The 14,546-nt window shown below is 36.6% G+C and overlaps 3 protein-coding genes across 5 annotated transcripts; 2 read left to right on the top strand and 1 right to left on the bottom strand.

The window, feature by feature from the left end:
* Positions 1 to 2,407: 2,407 nt before the first annotated feature.
* Positions 2,408 to 5,569, top strand: ZK1055.2 (Nucleotide-diphospho-sugar transferase domain-containing protein; the record flags this gene model as incomplete). The annotated part of the gene is made up of 10 exons (NM_072275.3): positions 2,408 to 2,424; positions 2,475 to 2,586; positions 2,647 to 2,715; positions 3,947 to 4,079; positions 4,359 to 4,441; positions 4,486 to 4,708; positions 4,757 to 4,821; positions 4,866 to 5,033; positions 5,081 to 5,199; positions 5,246 to 5,569. 10 exons carry the CDS (start codon positions 2,408 to 2,410, stop codon positions 5,457 to 5,459), a joined length of 1,203 nt encoding a protein of 400 aa, NP_504676.2. The 3' UTR covers positions 5,460 to 5,569.
* Positions 5,570 to 6,018: 449 nt separating this feature from the next.
* hcp-1 (HoloCentric chromosome binding Protein) lies at positions 6,019 to 11,033 on the top strand. Its single transcript, NM_072276.4, has 8 exons — positions 6,019 to 6,101; positions 6,159 to 6,760; positions 6,805 to 7,306; positions 7,356 to 7,658; positions 7,710 to 9,623; positions 9,671 to 9,934; positions 9,987 to 10,549; positions 10,599 to 11,033. Exons 1-8 carry the CDS (start codon positions 6,051 to 6,053, stop codon positions 10,825 to 10,827), a joined length of 4,428 nt encoding a protein of 1,475 aa, NP_504677.1. The 5' UTR covers positions 6,019 to 6,050; the 3' UTR covers positions 10,828 to 11,033.
* Positions 11,014 to 14,431, bottom strand: ZK1055.6 (the record flags this gene model as incomplete). 3 transcript variants are annotated; one of them, NM_072277.6, is made up of 5 exons in its annotated part: positions 11,015 to 11,532; positions 12,344 to 12,989; positions 13,158 to 13,501; positions 13,558 to 13,677; positions 14,298 to 14,429. In NM_072277.6, 5 exons carry the CDS (start codon positions 14,427 to 14,429, stop codon positions 11,080 to 11,082), a joined length of 1,695 nt encoding a protein of 564 aa, NP_504678.1. The 3 variants fall into 3 exon arrangements, with proteins under 3 accessions (NP_001370637.1, NP_504678.1, NP_741556.1); NM_001383324.1 differs by having other exon boundaries at positions 11,014 to 11,532; positions 13,558 to 14,431; NM_171474.5 differs by lacking the exons at positions 11,015 to 11,532; positions 12,344 to 12,989; positions 13,158 to 13,501 and having other exon boundaries at positions 13,605 to 13,634.
* Between the last annotated feature and the right edge of the window lie 115 nt (positions 14,432 to 14,546).

Genomic DNA, 14,546 nt, shown 5'->3' on the forward strand with positions numbered 1-14,546 from the left:
TTCAGTAAAAAAATTTTGGCGGGAAATTCAAATTTTCAGTGAAAAAAATTTTGGAGGGAAATTCAAATTTTCAGTGAAAAAAATTTTGGCGGGAAATTCAAATTTTCAGTGAAAAATTTTTGCCGGGAAATTCAAATTTTCAGTGAAAAAAATTTTAGCGGGAAATTCAAATTTTCAGTGAAAAAAAATTTTGGCGGGAAATTCAAATTTTAAGTGAAAAAAATTTTGGCGGGAAATTCAAATTTTCAGTGAAAAAAATTTTGGCGGGAAATTCAAATTTTCAGTGAAAAAAATTTTGGCGGGAAATTCAAATTTTCAGTGAAAAAAATTTTGGCGGGAAATTCAAATTTTCAGTGAAAAAATTTTGGTTTGGCGGGAAATTCAAATTTTCAGTGAAAAAAATTTTGGCGGGAAATTCAAATTTTCAGTGTTTCAATAAAAATTCCGGAATGGTCCAGAATTTTCTAGAAAATTCTAGAAAGTTCTGGAATGGTCCAGAATTTTCTAGAAAATTCGGGAAAACTCTGGAATATTCCAGAACTTTCTAGAAAATTCGATAAAATTCTGAAATGTTCAATTTCGTGGAAAAATTCAAGAAACTTCTGCAAAGTTCTACACGGGGTTCTGGCTCGACCCCGCGCTCCATTGGACACTGAAATGGCGGGAAAAAACTTTGAAATCGCAAGAGGAATTTTCACGCAGCGCGTTGAAAAAAGTGTATGCATTTGCGCGTGACGGTGTTTCTTCAAGTTTTGATACTCCTAGAATATTCTGAAGTTTCAATAATTTAAAAAAACTATCAAAAATTGTTATAATTTGCAGAAACGCTCGCCAAAAACTTTCGGAAAGGACCGGAAAATGTTTCATATGATTTGAAGAACATAGAGAAAATTATACGTTCAAGAAAATTAGAAATAGTTCCAGGAAACTTGAGGTTTTAAGTTGTAATTGCTCAGAACTTAGTTATATAATATTTATGTTGCTCGAAAATTTCCGGTAACCAGGGAAAAAACGTTCCATCTGCAAAGAAGGCTTAGAAAATTTAGAATTTGATTTCAATTTTGAGTACGCCAGTCGGAGCACGCGCTTCAGCGCGTGCGAACGGCTGGTGAATAAATAATCGAACAATAGGTGCTATATTTGATGAAAAACATACTCAACAAATATACTTGCTCATTTCGTTAGAGCAACTAGGAAAACAAGTTAAGAACTGAATATGTGAAATGTAATCATTCAGTTGGGATTTGAATGAGTTTGAAAGGGTTTGAATGAAAACTTAAGCCTAGAGCACTTTTTTTAAATTAAAAAATATCGTTTAAATTGCGTACAATAAAAAATAAAGTGCCGATTTCCAAGTTCACATGTTTGAATTAGTTAAACAGGAAAATAGGTTGTCAATGGAAACATGAACAAGAAACAACAAAGCGGCATAGTGAATGGACACCGATATTAGTTATTCCAACGTATTTTTAAAATAAAAAAAATGTTTTTAAAATCTGTTTTCTTCACTGCATGAGCCAGTGATCCCTACGTGGTAGGAAAAAATCCAATCTGTGCATCTATTGTGAGTGTTTGGGATTCAATAACGTTTTTTTTTTCGGCTGCCGAGTTTATGTTGTTATTTGGTGTTTATCTACCACCGAGTAAGGATTTTTCTAATGTTCAGTTTTTTTTCAATATGACACCATGTTTCATTCTGAAAAACGAATTTCAAATAAAAAATAATCGTATTAGACCCGTCAAAATATCTTTTAGTTTATATCTGAATGGCAACAACTGAGAATGTTCCACTGTGGTCAATTCTCGTTCTTAACTTGCAAGAAAAAAAACGTCGATAAAATAAATACAAACAATTTTTCAAAATTTGATTGAATAATTGGACACACAGACTATAAAAAGCTAGCGAGAAATACCGTAGAAACTAGCAATTGGCAAATTTATCTTTTTAAATTAAAAATTTAATTTTTAAGTTTTGGCAATGTGTAAAAGTTATTTTTTTAGCTTAAATGGCTTCAACATACTTTGCAACAAAATTAAAATTCAAACAATCAAGGATTATTTCCACTGCTAGCAACCTACCATTTCTTGACTTTTTAATAAATTGTATTATTTCTAGGTGTTTGGTTTTCATTACAAAGTAACTGAAACAAATTTTCTATCACTTGATAGTCTCTCCATCATTATAAGAGTAACACTGTATACAACTGTAACGCCCTTCCAACGGTGTTTTGTTTATTTTTCGTACAAATTGTACATAGAACGCGAGCAAAATCTGGCAAGCAAAAGCTTTTACTACTGTTAATTTTTATTAATTTGCACAGCTTGGTCCTCAAAAGAATAGAACAGTCTTGGTGCTGAGTCAGCACTGCTGACAGTGAGCACAAATTTCGACACTGAACGCATAGAAATGATATGCAGGAGACTGTAAGTTTTCAATTTCAAGTTGCAAATTGTTCATAGATTTTAGATTTCAGAAAGTATTCCCTGGTTCCAAATGCTGAAAAAAAATTGGATTTTTCTTCTGTTCTGATAGTATTTGCAGTTGTTACCTTAACATATATTTGTTTTATTTATTATTTCAATGTGGTTAGATAGATAGGCGTTTTGATGATTATACTTTAAAATGATTATACTTTAAAATTTTAGATACCCGGAAACAAAACTGTCTGGAAAAAGACTGAAGTATTGAGACGAAAATTCGTACTGAACGGAAGTGTAAGTCTTATGATACAACAGAAATTAAATATATTAAGTTTTAGTTGTCGTTTCATGTTTTGAATGAAAATTTGTTACGAAACGTCTTCGCGAAACCAAAACTCGAATTATTCTCTAACCGTAGTGTTGTTAGACTCCGAAAAAAGCTGTAAATCAAGATGCCAATTTTGTGTTTTTTATTACGTTGTACCATTTTTTATTACGTTGTATTCATTCATGCTTTAGATATGTTCGGAATTGCCTAACAATGGTTCCAACAACCTTTGAATATTTTAATGCTAATTCTGTTAACAAGTGATTACTTAGTACTGAAAAATTCACTTTTGGAAAATTGGGTGTTTTTGACCAAGTTTGGCCAAACCTATGACAGAAATTTTGCTAAATTTTTGAAAAATCCTAAAATTTTTGGGAGTGTTTCATAGTGTTATTTGGTGATGGGTGTGGAGGCCGTGTAGGATGTTAGTAGTCGGTATCGATCACGTCTCCGGTCCCTCTCTCTCTCTCCCAGTGTGTCCCAGTAAAGCATCTGAATTATGTGAGATAAGCGGTGTAATACGAACAAAGTAATACTCAAAAACCTATTTATTATACAACCTCTCCCGTGTGGGTAGAGCAGGACTCTAAATAGGATAAAACAAGTAAAAAGAGGGAAATACAGTCAAGAACAATAAAGGATGGTGTTAAAAGTTCTTAATAGATGGTGTTAAACCCTCTGCAGACGAATATGATGGTATTATGAGTCATTTAGACTAAGGATAGTACAAAACGGTTATTTAGGAATTATATCTAACGAACTTAATAAATATCAACACGTTGGGAAAATGAAAACGTGTGGATTTCACCGGAATTGCTTCGCAACTGACAAACATATTCGACGTCATCGCGGGTGGTCGTTGCACTTGGCACGATGCCAAGAAGTTAGAGACGCGTGGGTCTCGCCGCGATCGCGCTACTATTAGATAGTGGCGCGAGATTTGAATGTGAATATTTGTAGATAAGTTTATATCTCGGCGAATAATGGATAGATTTGAACGAAATAAAATGTAATAAAGAGATAATAATTGGATGACCTAACAGTACGGATATTGGTTAAGAATAGTGGGCTATTCAATGGGAAACCAATATTATAGTACTGTAAGGTTGTCGGGATAGCTCCGTAAGGGGCAGAATCGACAACAATGGGGAACTATTACATGCAAATATTTACGGTTAATCGTATTGAAAATTTCAGCTCAATGACCTAATCAAATTCAAGTTATTTGGAGCAGATGAAAGCATGGGAGAGGTTCATCCTGTTAATCGAGTAGCCATTGTGATGGTTGTTACGAATGACACAAAACCGGAGAATTATGATATTGCTATTCGCATGTTTTTTTAATAGTGTTATACAAACAGATTTTAAAAAAACAAATATTTAAAAAAAGTAAAAAAACTGGTTTTTTTAAAAGGATTTTTAATATTTTAATTTTTTTTTAATTATTTATGTTAAAACATTCTTGGAACATGCCACATTGCCCTGGATTTCTTTAAAGCCCATATTTTTCGAAAATTTGCCAATTTTCCAAAACTTTGACTGGAAATTTTAAAAACTTTAAAAAACATTTTGGAATGTTTTATTATGACGTTCTATTGTTATTTTTCAGAAACGGTTCGTTGCTACTGCAAAATCCATAATTATGAATTTGTTCTCGCAGTTGATACTGATTTCAAATGTGCTCATAAAGATGTAAGTTCTAATTTTTTTTAATTTAAAAAAAGCTAACATTTCAGAAATTTTTCCGCCGCCACTGTGTTTCCGCAAAGATTCTCCCATTATTTGATGCGATCCTATTCTTAGACGCTGATATTGGTGTTGTGAATCCAAAGCGAAAAATTGAAGAGTTTTTGGATGATGGAATTGATGTTACATTCTATGATAGATTCTATAATTGGGAGATCATGGCTGGATCTTATATTGCAAGAAATACTCAATATGCTATTGATTTATTAAACGGTTAGTTTTTTATTCGAAATTTTTGTGATGAATTTAATAAAATTGCAGAGTTTGCTGATTATGAGTACAAGTTACCAAATAGTTTTCATGGAACGGATAATGGAGCACTTCATGTAACTTGGTAACTTCCTATTTCAATTTTTATTTTATTGTTTAGATTTTCCTTGCCGAAAAGTTGTTCCCACAGGCTTCTGCAAATACGAAAGTATGCAAAAAAGCTTATAACAATTCTAAAAATTTTGATGATCTCTTCACCTACGAGTCATGTATCCGAGCAATATTTGGCGTATCCACTGATTTTGGAAAAGTTAGAATTATGAAAAAAGTAGGTTTAAAATTAATACCACAACATCTACAATATTAACTGTACAGGGAACAGGATGGGCTAAAGACGGCTGGCTGACATCAATGATGTGGCATCCAGAGTTAGATTTCATGTTCCATGGTTGGAAAACGAATCAATTGAGAGAAACGCCGAATGTGAAGCTTGAGTTGGCAAATTACCTGAATTTTTTAAAAATTATTCAAGTATTACAGGCCTAGCCAAATGGGACGAGATTTTTGGTATAATCCTTTGAGTGGGCCTATAGATCTTCAAAAATGTAGTCCTCAAAATTCGACATGGTCATACGATTCACGACTTCGTGGAGATAAAAACGAAATTCTGAAAAGCCTGAGAATGTTCGAAGAAAATGTTGCATTTCAGCAAGTTTTGTCTTATATCCGGATGATGGGTTTATTGTTTCAGTAACCAGCAATTTTAAACTTTAAATTCAGATTTTGTGTATGTATATTTACTTGAATTGTAAGACAAGATATATTTTTGGAATAAAAATTTGTGAAAACTACATAAAACGCAAACGATGGTTTTTAATTTTTTTGTTCCAATCAACCCCATTTTTACAAGGCCACAAACTGCAAAATAAATAAAATATACCGATTTTCACTTGTAGACCTATTATATTTTGACCTTATGGTCGGTAAGAGCAACCGTGCTCCACCGCACATGGCGGGAAGGTTTCAATTTTGAATCACCACGCGCGGGAATCCGGCACTTTTCATTTCGTTCATTCATTCATTATTCATGAACGTTCATTTTCAGTTATCTGACATTTGGAAAATACTGTTTTGTTACTTTATTTGTTGCCACATAACGTCAAAAAGTTTCACACGCAGTATTTAATAGATATATTTCTAAAAACTTATTTTCCCCTTAATTTCCTGTTTAGTACTTTTTTCCTCCTTTTTTCAAATCACGCGCCCTTTTTGATTTTTAATATCCCTTGTGTAATTTCCATAATCATTATTGCTAATTTATAGATAAATCGACGTTTCTTTCACAATGGACGAATCGCCGATATTCGACAACGAGAACAAGCGCTCAGCTGGAAATGTAAGTTGAATTTTCTCAAAATTTTAATTAAATCAATGACAATATAAATTATTTCAGAAGCGCCAGCAAACCGAGTCGCCATTTTCCGCCGCTACGCCTAAATCACGACTAGGAAGAGAACCGAAACGCATTTTTGGAACTTCGTCGGGCAATATGGCCGATAGCAACCTGGAGGAGACCTGCCTCGAGCATGATTCCCGCCCGTCTTCTGCTTCTTCTATCACCCCTGCCGACAACACAAGTCTACTGGATTTGTCTACAGTAACAGCTTTGGCTACTGATGATGCATCCTTCGTGGGAACCAACGATGCTTCCATCACTCCGGGCAGCAATGTTGATGTGAATTTAGAACAATCTGAGCTCTACGACACCTCAAATTGCACGAGCAACCTGAGCATGGTTCAAGAAAGCGACGAGACGGACGCCGATGCCACACTGTCCAATGATTTCGATAATCAATTGGCACTTGACGGAGAGACTACGCCTACTGCTTCTCGTACTCCAATGAGCCAGATTCTGAGCCGAGAATGTACTCCAACAGTATCTAATCCACAGCTTCTCACGGAAATCGCCAAAGGAGTAGATCAGCCTACAAAGCCAGTCCGAGATGTCCCCCAGTCCCCAGTGCTTCCTGTCAAAGGTCACATTGACTTCTCACTGTAAGAAATTGTCGTATTTATAGCTTAAAACAAAATAATTTCAGACACGAGTTTGAAATGTTGGAGCAGAATTCCGAGCATGAGGAGTCAATCAAACTTCTTCAGTCGCAGATCGAGCTTCTCCGTCAAAGTCACAGTCAACAGCTCAGTGAGATTCAAGAAGCTCGAATTTTTGAGGAAAAGATGCTGACTCAGCAAGTAGATTCTGCAATGAAAAAGGCAAAATCTGACCGCGAAGCCGCTAAGGCACGAGAACAAGTTCTCGAGAAACAAGTTCAGGAGTTACGCTTGAAGCTGGAAGAGCCTGACGAAGAGAAGAATCAGTTGGTACACAATCTTGCTGCTCTGAACGCTCAAATCGAGGAGTTGACCCAGAAGGCTTTGAAAGTAGATTCGATGCAACAAGGAGCGACTGCTTCGGAAGATCGGATTCGGGAGTTAATTGGAGGCCATCAAGAAGCAATCAAACAGCTTGAGAATACCAAACAAATGAACGAAAGTCTTCAGCGCGATCTAGTAGAGAAAGAAGCGAGATTCAGTGAAGAGGTTTTTATAGAATTTATTGCCGAAGTAAATTTAATTAATTATTTTTAAGATGGAAAGGATTCGCACCGAATCACAAACAACAAGTGAATCGCTGAAGTATGAGCACGAACTTGTTCGCAAGATGATGATTGAGGATATGGAGAAACTGGAGGCAGAAGTACTCGCCCTCAAATCCCAACAAGCAAACTTGGAGATCCAAGAATTTCACGACAAGATCAAACAACTTGAATTGGAGGTGCAACTGTCGTCTGAGAACAAAGAAAAACTTCAAGCAGAGTTAATGGTGGTACAAGAAAAAGCTTCCGAAAACATCAAGAATGCCGAGGAAAAAGTGAACGGCCTTGAAGCAGAGGTTGGCTTAATTGAATAATCACAAATCAATATATATATTTTTATTTTTCAGGTCGAAAAGCTGCGATTTGAAGCCACCAATAATTCTCGTGTTGTGGAGCTCGAGCAACAACTCGAAGAGTTCAGATCGCTCATGATTAAAGAGATTTCTGATTTGGAGAACCAGTTAGAAGCTGCAAAACTTGAGTCAGGATCCACGAGTGAGCCCAATGCACAGTTGGAGGCATCGCAAGCTACAATCCAGGAATTGACTTCTGAGATGAAGATGCAGTTGGAAGAAGTGAAGAGACAGTCTGATGAAAACAATTCGTTGAATGTACATCTGACATCTTCAAACGAAAAAATTGCGGAACTAACGTCTTCATTGGAGATGGTGGCTGCTCAACTCTTATCTTCACAACAAGAAACTGATGTTGCCGTCACTAAGGTGGAAAATCTGGAGTTGAAGATGGAAGAGGCTCATCGAATGTATTTATTGGATATTGAACTGTCAAGAGTAAAGATTGACGAACTTCAGTCTTCTATTGAGGTGCTTTCAAAGCTTGAACGTGAGGTTCAGTCATCCAATTTGCAAAACGAAGAGTTGAAACTTTCTCTGAGGAATTTTGAAGAACTTCAAGCCGATCTTGCCATGTCGAAAGCAAAGAATGAAGAACTCGAACAGCAAATTGAAGATTCTAGTCGGGAGTTTTCTGTCATCACTGAAGCAAGTAAGGAAATGAAGTTGAAATGGGATTCGTCTGAAGCTCAGATGTCTGAAATGATAGCTTCTTTGGCCGCCTTCCAAGAAGAAATGCAATCAACTCAAGCTGATGCTGTCGCTTCTGAAGATAAAGTCAAACAGGTGGAATCTTTGTTGGAGAATTTGAAGGAACCTTTGGAGGAATTAAACAATCTTCGTGCCAATTTGAAGGATTCCAACGATAAGATTTTGGATCTTCAATCTCAACTCGAATTGGCTCAGCAATCTTCGGATCTCGCTGATCGTCTTCAGGAGGACTTGAGAACTTCAGATGCCAGGGTCCAAGAATTGAATATTCAAGTGTCTGAACTCGAACAGCAAATTGAAGTTTCTAGTCGGGAGTTTTCTGTCATCACTGAAGCGAATAAGGAAATGCAGTTGAAGTTGGATTCGTCTGAAGCACAGATTTCTGAAATGACAGCTTCATTGACCGCCTTCCAAGAAGAAATGCAATCAACTCGGGCTGATGCTGTCGCTTCTGAAGATAAAGTCAAAGAGTTGGAATCTTTGTTGGAGAATTTGAAGGAACCTTTGGAGGAATTAAACAATCTTCGTGCCAATTTGAAGGATTCCAACGGTAAGGTTTTGGAGCTTCAATCTCAACTCGACTTGGCTCAGCAGTTTTCGGATCTCACTGATCGTCTTCAGGAAGACTTGAGAACTTCAGATGCCAGGGTTCAAGAGTTAAACGTGCAAGTCTCTGATCTTCAAAGCGAGCTTGAAACTGCTCGCCAGGACACCAATGCTGTTCAAGTCGTTATGGAAGCTCTTAAATCAGAACAAGGTGAATCGTATGAAGCTCTTCGTGCTGAACTTGACGCTGCTGTTCAAGAAAAAGGCAGATCTTCTGATCTCGTAACTTCGTTGGAAGGTAAAATTCAGGAGTTAGAAACTGCTATCGAGAGTAGTACAGCTGAAAACGTTCAAAAAAGCAAAACCATCCAAGACTTCACCGACAAAGTGTCACTACTTGAATCGCAAATCTGTGAGCTGAAAAGTCAAAATGAGCAGATGGAAATTGATACTAACTTGAATATGGATCAGTTATCCGAAATGTCTTCTCAGTTGGAATCTGCAAACGCCGAGCTCATTGAACTGACGAGGACTTCCGCTGAGACTATTGATAAGCTTCGTGGAGAAGTAGAAAAGTCTACAAAGGCAATGATGGATCAAGAAGAACATCTTGCGGAACTAGTGGCCAAGATTGAAAGCCGAGATGTTGAGGTTTGACGAAATTTCTCTTTTATATTTATAAAATTGTATTTTTTCAGAACGCGGATCAAGCTGCAAAGCACAAGGAAGAACAAGAACGCCTCCAATCCGTAATTGATACTCTTCGGACATCACAGAGTACAATCGAAGAATCTCAAGCCAAGTCAGAGGAGTTGAATTCACGCATTAAAGAGCTTCAAGCATCAATTGAGTTTGCACAAAAGGCCCTAGCTGACACCGAAAACGCAAAGCAGGAGAAAGTCGAAGAACTCGAAAAAGTTCAGGAGCAGATGCTAAACCTCGTGCAAGCTTTCGAAGTGGAGGTTAGTTTAACGGACATTTTTTTAATTCCAAATTTATTGATAAATTTTACAGAAAGCATCGATCCGATTGGAGTGGAACTCGTCTTTGAGCAATGCAAACGAAAAACTCGAGGCTGCAGAGGAAGCACTCTCTCAGAAAGAGAACACGATTGTTACTCTGGAGTCGCGGATCGAAACAATCTCACAGCAGTTTGAGGCTCGCCTGGAAGAAGCAAATGTCTGGAAGTCGCAGGCAATGCAACTCGGCACTCTCACTCAATCGCTTTCGCAAATGCAACGACAGCTTGGAGAAATGCATGAGAAGATGGAAGCATCTGACCGTCGTGTCATTGAAGTCGAAGAACAAGCTCAACACGACATCACTTTGATTCAAGTTGAAAATAAAGAACAGTCGGAAGCACTGGAACAAGCACATTCTCGTATTCTGGAACTTGAGGAAAAGTTGGTGAGGGCTGAAATCGAAATCCAGCGATTGGAGAAAGTTTGTGATGCATTTGATGATGACGAGCGGGAGTATAAGGACAAGATCATGACACTTCAGTCCGAGATCAAGCAGCTGAAGGGTGTAAAGACGCCGCCACGAGTAATGGGACTGATCGAGCAAGCAAGACTTGGGTGAGTTGAACATGTATTAAAATTGACAAGTTGAGCGTTTTATTTTCAGTGTGAAACAACTGAGCCGCGAAAGCTCACTTGTCGAACCGCAAAACTCTGCTCATGAGGATGCCTTCGAAGATGCGCAGAACTCCTTCCAAGATCGTCTTCAAACCATGTCGAATACTACTGCCCGGCAGATAGATGCTTCAAATCATCATCCGGAGGATCACGTTTTGGAGAAGTCGGCTCGCGAAACTCCATCGAAGAAGAATCGATCAAACTGCCAACACCAATAGGCTATAAGATTCTCTCACCCCACTAGATCTCTCACCGTCCCCCACTAACATATGTGCCATGAATACCCGTTCTGAACCCATATTTACTTGTCAAATATTATTTGCTTTTAGGGTCAGAATAAACGGGTTTTTAAATTTATCAACGATTTTTAGTCTCATTAAAATACAATCAAAGAAGATCCTGAATAAAGGTGACGTCATTTATAGTGAAAAAGTGATATATTACAGCTCAGAAATTTCACAGGATTATTATCATTGCAAATTTTCGCGAAGTTCGATGTTCTCTCCTTTCGCATGTTCAACAATCCATTTAATCAATAGATCCTTCGAACTGATAGCGTCTAATTTGATAGTCCACTCCAAGTTGTTATCTTTGTTCAGAATAATTCCAACATTTGGTTCAGCGTTTTCTGAATTAATTTGATCAGTTTGATCAGAGGTAATGCCAACTGGAGATGTCAGTTTCACACGTATCTTCTCATCTGTGCTACGTGGTACATGATGCTTGATTGTTAACAGTACAGGCGGTCCACTTCTTGTATTCTTTACACTAATCGTCTGCTCGGTGGCATGAGTTGAATGTTTTGTGATGTAACCGCCTTCTTCATGGAACTTTTTGGCTGGCTTATATTCGATACGAATGGCCGTGTCCACGCCTAGAGAACAGGTGAATCGTTCACCTGGTGACACATCTTTCATGTGACTCTGAAACATGAATTGCAATAAATTCTCCGAAAAGTATGTATTGTAAGTTTGAAATTTTCTGAAACGCGAACTTAAAGGCACACGGATTTAATTGGATGGGTCTCGCCGCGAGGAAGTTTATGGTACCCCTTTCTTGGTTTTTTTTTGTGCTCATTTTTCGAGATTTCGAGTGCAAATATCTTCGATTTTGTGGAGATTTTTATATTTTCAAATTAACTCTCAGTTTTCACTTATCCTAATTTGGAAGTTAGTCAAAAAAAATTTCACGATTTTTATATTTTAAATATGCTTTTGCAACACTCGGAATTTCGCGAAAAGATGCAAGCGATTTTTTCCGGCAAATCGGCAAATCAGTAAATTGCCGGAATATGTATGTGTATGTATGTATGTGTGTGAAAAAACTATGAATGTTCCTACATCTATTTTGAAAAGTAAACAAATTCTAGGAAGATATGTAGAAACAACGGAAAAAAAATTCAAAAAGACACAGTTTTAAGTGTTTCCTTCTTATAATAAATCCCTCTAAACATTTCTGGCAAATCTGAAATCCGGCAAACGGCAAATCGGCAATTTGCCGAAATGAAAATTTCCGGCAAATCTGCAAACCGGCAAATTGTCGGAATTGAAAATTTCCGGCAAATCAGTAAATCGGCAATTGGCCGATTTGCCGAATTTGTCGACAAATTAATTTGCCGAACGGCAATTGCCGCCCACTCCTGAAATGAGCACTTTTGGAAAGCATCTGTTTAACGGGATCCTACACTATTATATTTTTGAGAGAAAACTATGAAAATTTGATACAATCGTTCACCTTTGCAACAAAAGCATTGTTCAAAAAGATTGAAGTTTCACCACTCAAAAGTGGCAGTACAGAAGTATTGACTGCTGAAGCTGTCAACAACGCTGATGCATTTTTGGATGGAACACTTTGATGTAAAAGTGATGGTATCAGTTCAATAGTGCCGATAGTCACTTTATGATCGTCTACACCGTTTAAAATAGTCGCTTTCCGTGCGATTCTAAACTCTGTACTCAAAGTGTTCTTTGTGACTTCCATTGGAGGTGGAGCCATTGTTTGAAGTACTTCTTCTACACCATCATCAATCTCGTTGGAATAATTGGACAACATACGAGGCCCACCTCTTCTATTCATTATTCTCAGGCCACGTTGTCGCCTCATCTTTAGTGCAGGTCTGTAGAAGTGAGCATCGAGAACACCTAGTTCAGGAATCTGTCCTCCGAGACTAGGTTGAGCAGTCGACAAAACAGCTGGAAATTCGTTCCAGTCTTCTCCACAATGGTTATAGATCTTTCCGAAATATGTAATAGCCATTGTTGGTTTCTCAGTATCCACGCGAATATCATAAGACGGCTGCCACCCAGCTTGAAAAACCTGATAAGTTATATCCAATTCAACGTCGCCATCTTCGAAAGCTTCAAGTGTAATGAAGACCGTGCTGAAAATTAGACTTCCTGAGTTTCAACAAACATTTTGATACTGTCACGTCCTAAAAAATTTTTCTGGTAAGTTGTAGGCACTAAACAAAGTAGAAATATAAATATTTCAGCGTTTTTCAAACTGTCCTATTGAACGTTTTGATACATAAAGTTATATTTAAACTTACTGAGACATATTGGAAATTCCGCTATTCACTAAGCGATTTAACTCATTTCCAATCTTACTCGCCATTTCAATTGTTTTGAGGATCTCATGCTCTTTCTCCCGCAACTGTTCATTCAATTTATTCATTTCAGTTTCTTGAAAATCTAACAATTTCTGAAGTCCTGTCAGCAGGTTCTCATCAATAACAACACTTCCGGATTCTCTTTTAGGATTCATTATTCCTTTTCCAATTCTTCCTACTGTCCGTTCTAATCCACCTATTTTCTTTTTCAATATATCTCTCTGATCCTCTTGATTATTACGTATTGCATTGTATTTGTCAAGCTCACTTCGCAACTCGGCAATCTAAAATACATAAGTAGCTTCAAAAATCTATGTAACAGGGATTTTTTTTTACTTACCTTCGGGGAGTCAGTTTCTGAGTTTAAAGAAGGGAGTTTTTTAGCGTTCACATCACAAACTGTTGCTTTCCCACGACCTTCAACTCTAATAGAATCACTTTGGAAAAATACAGAGAAGTTCTGAAAATTTGGAGTTTTAAATAAACATTTCATTAGTTTATATATTGTAGGAATTCAATGTTAACTTACAAAATAAGTTACTAACAGTTGTAAGTTTCAATGAAGTTGCAAAGATGCTGCTGAGCTCTAACTTTCTTGGCAACATTTGAAAACTCCCCGACAATGGCTAATGGTCTTAAACGCGAAGAATTTTTAGGTACGGTACGCCGTGAAAATATTTTGATAGCGATTTTAAAGATTTGAAAATAATAATTAAAAAAAAAATAATTATAGAAATCCCATAATATAACTCAATCTATTTTATGAACTTTTAGATTTTTATTGCAAAACTATTATTAGTTCTCCGCGTAACCATTTTGATACACCAAAAAGTCAAAATTTTTGCAAATTACCAGCATTTCAAAAGGTTTCAAAAACAATTTCAAAATAATGTTTAAATGTTCTTTTTAATATTTATTTTATTTGGCTCATTTTTACTATAATTTTTTATATACAACTTTTTCAGAAAGATAATCTACACAAAATGAGTTTTATATTAGTCTTTGTATGTAAATTATTCAAAAGTTGAGATTTAAAGTGTTGGAATTTCAATAAAATGATTTTCAAAAAAAGAAACTCACTTTTAAACAAATCTCACTAACTCCCGCTTTCAAATTAACTGGTACCCGTCGTTTCACTTCAGCTCGGTCACTGAGAATTGTAATTCCACTGATTTCCTGATTTCGAATGTCAAGTTCGTAAATTGATGCCATCTATAAGCGTAGATTATTCGATGGGCATATTATAACTAGAGGTGAAGAAAGTGCAAAAAAAACATTAAAAAAATGAAAACCGATAAAACGGAAATGGGAAAATTGTAAAACAAAAAT

The sequence above is a fragment of the Caenorhabditis elegans genome, chromosome V (assembly GCF_000002985.6).
Source record: "Caenorhabditis elegans chromosome V".
NCBI lineage: Eukaryota > Metazoa > Nematoda > Chromadorea > Rhabditida > Rhabditidae > Caenorhabditis > Caenorhabditis elegans.